This window comes from Branchiostoma belcheri, unplaced genomic scaffold, assembly GCF_001625305.1.
Source record: "Branchiostoma belcheri isolate BF01 breed outbred unplaced genomic scaffold, Haploidv18h27 scaffold45, whole genome shotgun sequence".
NCBI lineage: Eukaryota > Metazoa > Chordata > Leptocardii > Amphioxiformes > Branchiostomatidae > Branchiostoma > Branchiostoma belcheri.
Window position 1 is genome coordinate 2,460,253 of NW_017804076.1, and position 6,950 is coordinate 2,467,202.

The window sequence follows — 6,950 nt, forward strand, 5'->3', positions numbered from 1 at the left end:
GTGACATAAATGTTAGCTTCCAGATGTATTAACATATTTTGTCTTGTTCAAGATGATAACGACATTGGCATCTGTCCAACAGATCAGTAGCTGTCCTGGGTGCAGAAAACCGCTGCCAAGGTGCGCCCTCTGTCTCATGAACATGGGAACTGCATCAGGCACTAATGCTGCTAAACCCAACAAGGAAGAGAAGCAAGGTGAGGTTTGAGAAATGTTGTGGTTCAATAAGAATTCATGTAATACTGATTAAAACTTATGGCTCAAATTGCTACAGTGTTAGAATATATTCAATGCTGAAATCTTATTCATCTTCATTAATGGTGCATTTTGACTTAGTAGATGCAGGAGCAAATGAAAAGACATTGCTAGAAAAGTTGCTACAAAACTAATGTATTAATTTATCCTGTTTCTTCTCAGATTATACCAAAGAAGCGAAACAGAACAAGTTTGGGAGCTGGTTCACCTGGTGTCAGACCTGCAGACATGGAGGACATGCCAACCACATGATGGAATGGTTCAGGTGAGGAAAAACATATGTCCTTGCTATAGCAAAGAAAGGAAAAGAACAAAACAGTGATACCTGGGACAAGTAAGTTTTGCCCTTCTCAACACTACAGCACTATCTTGCACTAAATATGGGGAGAAACCTGGTCTATGAAATGTCAGAATGATTGTTTATATTGTTTCGCCCTTCATAACACTAAGCACTAAGCTGGTGTGTTATGCTGAAGGCGGTTATACCGGCTATACCCGATACTATCTTCCACTAAATTTGGGGAAAATCCTGGTCTATGAAATGCCAGAATAATTGTTTATATTGCTGTGTTTCCAGAGACCACACGGAGTGTCCCGTCACAGCGTGCCACTGTAAGTGTATGTCCCTGGACTCAGTAGGAACTGTCACCTCTGCTGAAGAGACCATCGTTAAATGATAGCCTGTGCTTCCACATTCACATGTCAGGGCTCAAAATACCTTTTTCTTCAGACCTGCACTGGTAATATGCAAAATCACCTGCACATTTAGCATTCTGATAGCAAACAGTAAAGGAAACTAACATCTGTATAGACCTACAGGTTAGGCAGAGGTAGACTTCAGATATACCTGTACAAGTCCAATTTTACCTGCACTAACCTGCGTATGCAGTTGGTATTTGGAGCCATACATGTACATACAAACATAAGTGACAAGGAGAGCTGGCCTTCCATGTATGTATGTTCACCTCTTACCATTGCCAAGTTTCAACGTGCAGCTACTGAAGTATGAAACCTTTTGTCAGGCTTGTTAACATCAAGCGATATCACTCTTAAAGACATCCAGTGCAATTTTATGGCAGCAAAACTTTTCTGTTCATTCTTTTAATCCGATTAAGTTGAATCAATCCTATCCTATGGCATACTAATACATTGTATTTGAGGCAAAAATGTGATGTCACTGACGGAAAATGGTCGCTTGTTTTGTACCATAGGCTGATTCTAGTTATTAATGGCGTTACCCAAAAAATAAGGAGATGCACATAGCTTGTTGGGGGCTATTTCAAACACTTTCGGCAAAAATGCTTTAAGAAATAGCAGTATCATTACCAGACAGATTTCCTCATCCTGGATGTTTTGCTGCCGTGAAATTGCTTGGATGCCTTTAATTTCACCAATTTAAAAGGCCAGTGAAATGACACATGCAAATTTTCAGTCATTTTAGTCAGACCTATGGTGGGACTCCATATGATCTGCACAAAATCTACTGCAAGAAGACAGGTATTGTTCTGGTTAAGGGTGCTTACATGTAGCTGTCATGGTTTTACATGACAAAGTATCTCAGTGTATATTGTACATGATATACACCCTATGCAGGGGTTTTGTAGTTTCATGCCAAGATTAAGACATACTAACTAGTAAATGGTGAAAGTCAGCTTTTACATATAGTACAACATATTGAGTTCTTTTGTTTGGGTTGCAATTCAATTGTTTCAGTGAAACAAAATACATGTACTGGCCAAACTGTAAGATTTAAATTTAGAATCGCATCAGTGCAGTGAACAATACAATAATGTAAGAAGTAATGTGACCACTTCAAGGCGTATAATTAATACAAAGTGAAATAAAAGGATGTAGTGACGAAATGTATTTCGTTGAAAGAATGTACATGTAGCAAAAGCTGTGTTACACAATTCTACACTGACAACTATATGGATTTCTGTGTAGTTATAACATGGGCTATAACTAAGAAATCAGACCAACAAGCAAGCACTGTAACAGATGGTAAGGTATGTATAATATATACTGTGGAAGACTGTAGGTTCTCAAGTTACAAGAAGATATACAAAAAGAGCTATTTTGTCAAATCTGCTAGATAGAATAGTGTGTAGTGATAGATGTACAGAGATAATATGAGCAATAAAACTGGTTAAGCCCATGTCAGAATTGAACTGACCAAAGTCTTTGTGTTTTCTTTGTTTTCAGACTCATAATTGAAAGACTTTAGTATTTTGACTTATAAATTCACACCTTACACTTTGAATTGAATTCAAAATACAAACAATAAGTCATATAACAGTAAAATATGCTTTTGTGGTGACTCCATGAAAAATTTTCAACACATTTTGAATAAACAGTATTACAGACACTTAGCGTTTCTTAAAGTACTCTTTTGTTTCCCCCTTACCAACCCTATCTTTTGATATCACTATACCATAAAAGATCTGTATTTTAGTCAAATCTGTAACAAAATTGCAGGTTTTCATCGTCTCAATTTACAGGTATATTCAATGTAATGTCCTTGCACTTAGTGCATGGTTCACAATGGTCCAAACAGTTCTGTGTGTCCTAGAAGTTACTGCTCTCAGAGAGTGGGTAGTATTTGCTGTGTTCCGTTGCCAGCTTGATGGCTTCATCATACAAGTTCATGTCTGCAAACAAGAGAAACCATGTGTTAATCATTTAGGTTTCTTATCGCTATATTTAGAGAATACAGAATAATACAACTTTGTTTTGGTCTAAATACGAGTGATTGCTATGAAGTCACGACTAGCTAGTGGTAGGCAAAAAAATGGTGTTGGTTGACTGATTTGCATATAATTTGCATGTACTAAGTATAAGTACAAAAACAGTGATCATCGCTCATATTGGTCACTTATATAGATATCACATTAATGAAATGATGTGGGATACCACCACTCTTAGTCTTAGGAACTGAGTAACAATATATTACATTCAACATGTAGAATATACAAAATCCTGAGTAAAATTCTATCACTTTGCATTAAAAATACGTTAGGAAGAGTTGAACTGACCGAAGTCTCCCCCAAACAGGATGTAGCTCTGACAGGTGACTTGACAGTTGTTGGTCACCTCCCCGACAATCTCCACCGTTCCTGATACCATCTCCTCTAGCTGGAACAAAAGCAGCAGAAATTCTTTCATGATACAAACTTATTTTATTTCAATAAGACTATACACATTCCCTGTGTAAGAAGATCAAACCAATCAGCTGGTTCTTAATGTACAACCTGTTTACCAGCTATGTAATGCAAACAAACAAACAAACAAACAAGATTAAGACAAGTTAGACCAACACCATTGACAAATTATAAGGTTGGGATTAGTACTTGACTTACATGTGTAGCTGTTGGGTTAGGAAATTATTTAAACTTCCTTGGTTAAGGATATGACATGACCTAGTGGTTGGTCTGACTTGTTCTAATTTGACATGGTCCGAGTTGACAAATTTTTGGTCTGACATCAAACAAACAAACAAACAAACAAACAGGAAAAGCCTTACCGGTTCTGGTAGGTTAATCTGTACCCGCTGTCCGTCACTTGTCTTTACTGCAAACATCAAACCGTTTGGATCCACCTGAGGGAACAGAACAGATTATTCAGAATTTTCATAGACATGTCCACAAAAGTGTACCATAAGGATTTTTCAACAAACACTCCTGCAGTTCAAGAACAAGCTTCTAGGGGCCCCAAATGAATGTCAATTCTTCCTGAGCAAAAGAGCTGTGTACTATCCAAAATTCCTGACTCTAACATGCCTAGATCACCAAACAAGCCAAATGCTAATCATTTCGATCATGGAGGAAGAAAACACATGTTTCGATGTCTCATCAAGACCTACACATGTACCAACCAACCTACCAAGTTTTGAAACATTACTGACAATCCATCCAAAGCTTCTTGAGTTATCCTCCTAAAACACACACACACCTATGCTTCAAAAGTTAAAACATTGTCACTCATAAACTCTGTACAACTACAGAAGTGTACAAGTGGGAGGGGGGCACAGCATACTCACGTCCATAACTTCCCCCAGCAGACAGACGAACTTCCCGATGTGCTGCGGCAACATGGACGCGTTCACCCGCGGTTTGGCCTGCTCAAATGCTTCCCCCATCGTCAATAATCACCTCAAGCTCATGCAAATATCATACGTATGAAAACGAGTAAGTTTTTGGTAATTTTACGTGCTGGACGAAATCTTCTGTCTTCCCGAAGCAAAAAATGGCGCGTAAATGTTCAGCATGCGCGGTGACCTTTGACATCCAAAATGGCGGACGCGGGTAAGTTTGTTGACGTGTTTATACAAGATTTGCACAATTTAAGCCACGATTTTTTCGCCCTTTTCTCAATTTTATCGCTCACCGAATACCATTTACTCATTCCCTGCAATCTTAACTATTGGAAAAGTTATTAAACTAAATGTGACAGTCGAAACTTCTTGGAATTTTTAACAAAATCTGATGCACCGTTATGCGTTACATGACAGTGAGTCACATAACCTATTTTTAACACACACTCAACAACAATTCACTACTTTTTCTGAGAGACAAGAAGTCATTCAGACTATCTCAAAATGGGTTCTTTGTCTCTGCAGTATTTCTCGCTCTTCGGAGATAGACACCCCGGCAGCCCTGCACAGGGAAGTTGTGGTTCCCAGAGGATGATTTCGTTGTTCGGTGGCCGGAGAGGGTCGAGGGGTCAGCAGACGGGCGTGACCAGCCGGGACAGTCAGCAGGACAGGTCAGGGGAGAGGAGACTTCTGAAGTTTTCATTTTCATGTGGACTGTCGTTTCTCTTCTTACGTCTTGCTTTTAATCGTGTTTTTCTGGGTGTAAAGAGATCCGAGTCAGATCCAAACTGTATTGTATACGACCTTGCAAACGGACAGACTGACTGAAAAATCAGTCATTATGTAATGCTTAATTGAATTTTTTACTAACTTAATTCCTTTAACTGTATTTCGAAAGATACCAATAACCATTGATGTGAAAATACAACAATGTGCTTGGTGGTAACTTTCAACTTCAAAACTTACCGTATGTTTGATTGACTCGTTACATTGAATCGAATATACTAACAGTTATAAAGAAACAATCAACATATATGACAGATGATTTTCCATGCATGTATTTTTGGCTATCCTTGTGTATGTGTTTTGTAATTCCCAATATTGCCAGACATCCTCAGTCATTGCTTTTATTTTCCTCTGTGGGACTATATAGGCAAGGGTTACAAATCAGTTATCTGTGTAAAGTAACAGGGTTCAGTCTCCACCTAATTATTTTAATGCTTGTATCTGCAGGGAAGAAGATGGGTTTGTTCTCCTGGGAGAAACTGCTATAGAGAGGACAACAGTGCAGTATGGTCAGGAACTGCCAGGTGGCACTGCTCCACCACCAGCGTATCATCAGGTACAAACAACAGGATTTTTAATATCATCAGTTAGTAGAAATTCTTCGATCAGTGACTGTATTTTTGTAAGGTAGATTACGTACCTCCAAAGTTTTGGTGTCGACTGTACACCTTGATCACGGAGTGACCTAGTCTCGCGAGAACATGAGACTAGGTCGAGACTTTTGTGGATCTTCTGACCTCCCCCGCCTCCTTGCGGAGTAGGGGTAGGTAGGACTTGGGCAGCTCCCAACCTTCATTGCGATTCATCCCGGCACGTTCCAACTGGATGTGGACCGCTTCCTTAGTCTTTCTATGTGCCTTCCGGGATTCCTGGTCTATGATCTTAACAATGTCCAAGATAGGGCCATTTGTGACCCTATGTCCAGCTTTGAGTTCATGTTGGCTATCATGTTTTTATATGAAGAAAAAATACATGCATGTTTCTTAAGGAAATATCAGGTCTTTTTGTGTTCCCATGGAAAGTTAGGATAAAGCTTTTAAGCAATCTTAACACTCTTAAAATTTTCTTTGGACAACCTTTTGCGTCAAAATATGACGGTGAAGGTTAGACATCCAGGTAAAAAGTAAGCCAAAAAACAGTTGCTCAAGCAACTGGATATGATTTTCGAAACAGTCAGACGTTTCAGGTAGCATAAGCATCCACTACCTTTCATCAGTGACTCTAGAGACTTGCAGGAGTCAAAGGTTTAAGAAATTATGGCACTCTATGTACTTGTACACTATTAAGTTGTAACACTTTATGGGCATCCTATTTCCTCAAATTGGTACCAGTGCACATTAACATTATAGTGCCCACTGACAAACTGAAACTGCAATCGTCAGCTAGAAATGTCACATTTTTCTGAACAGAATTTGTGAACAAGTGCACAATATAATTTCCCATCTGTCACATGATGCATTTATGATTTGTAAATAAAATTTTTAGATGATACTGGAAGGCTTTACTGTAGCCCACTATCTACACACTGAAATGCTCTTAAACTCCACCAACCATACAGGTCAATTATGTACTTGTGTCAGCCAGTGTTGGCTTTAGTGGCTATTACTTTGAACAAACGTGCCACGCCAGGGCAGTGCATTAGTTTCAAAACATTGGTGTTTCCACTATGATTTTTAGCACCCATTCCTGTCCAACTCAATTCCCTGCCTCCTATTACCGCTAGAGCCATTTCCGCCGTTCTATGGGTTTATTACCACCAAACAGTCTCAAGCCTGGCCATTTGGCTACAATTTCATCTACTGCCCATCTGCTGAGAGCT

General features: G+C 39.1%; 3 protein-coding genes across 5 annotated transcripts in view; 2 read left to right on the top strand and 1 right to left on the bottom strand.

The window, feature by feature from the left end:
* Positions 1 to 42: 42 nt before the first annotated feature.
* LOC109478779 (WD repeat-containing protein mio-A-like) lies at positions 43 to 1,906 on the top strand. Its single transcript, XM_019780546.1, has 3 exons — positions 43 to 197; positions 418 to 520; positions 833 to 1,906. The coding sequence occupies exons 1-3, from the start codon at positions 53 to 55 to the stop codon at positions 930 to 932; spliced, it is 348 nt and encodes a 115-aa protein (XP_019636105.1). The 5' UTR covers positions 43 to 52; the 3' UTR covers positions 933 to 1,906.
* Positions 1,907 to 2,098: 192 nt separating this feature from the next.
* Positions 2,099 to 4,523, bottom strand: LOC109478777 (replication protein A 14 kDa subunit-like). The gene is made up of 4 exons (XM_019780543.1): positions 4,292 to 4,523; positions 3,776 to 3,850; positions 3,288 to 3,387; positions 2,099 to 2,903 (listed from the first exon to the last, which is right to left on the bottom strand). The coding sequence occupies exons 1-4, from the start codon at positions 4,388 to 4,390 to the stop codon at positions 2,821 to 2,823; spliced, it is 357 nt and encodes a 118-aa protein (XP_019636102.1). The 5' UTR covers positions 4,391 to 4,523; the 3' UTR covers positions 2,099 to 2,820.
* Positions 4,524 to 4,526: 3 nt separating this feature from the next.
* The window catches only part of LOC109478775, an 8,868-nt gene continuing 6,444 nt past the window's right edge, over positions 4,527 to 6,950 (top strand). The window contains exons 1-2 of one of the 3 annotated variants that reach the window (XM_019780542.1): positions 4,527 to 4,556; positions 4,871 to 5,016. In XM_019780542.1, coding sequence (XP_019636101.1) covers positions 4,937 to 5,016 — 80 coding nt within the window. In that variant the 5' untranslated portion in view covers positions 4,527 to 4,556; positions 4,871 to 4,936. Of the gene's footprint in view, positions 4,557 to 4,642; positions 5,017 to 5,578; positions 5,688 to 6,950 lie in introns of those variants that run through there. The other 2 variants (XM_019780540.1, XM_019780539.1) reach the window with 2 other exon arrangements.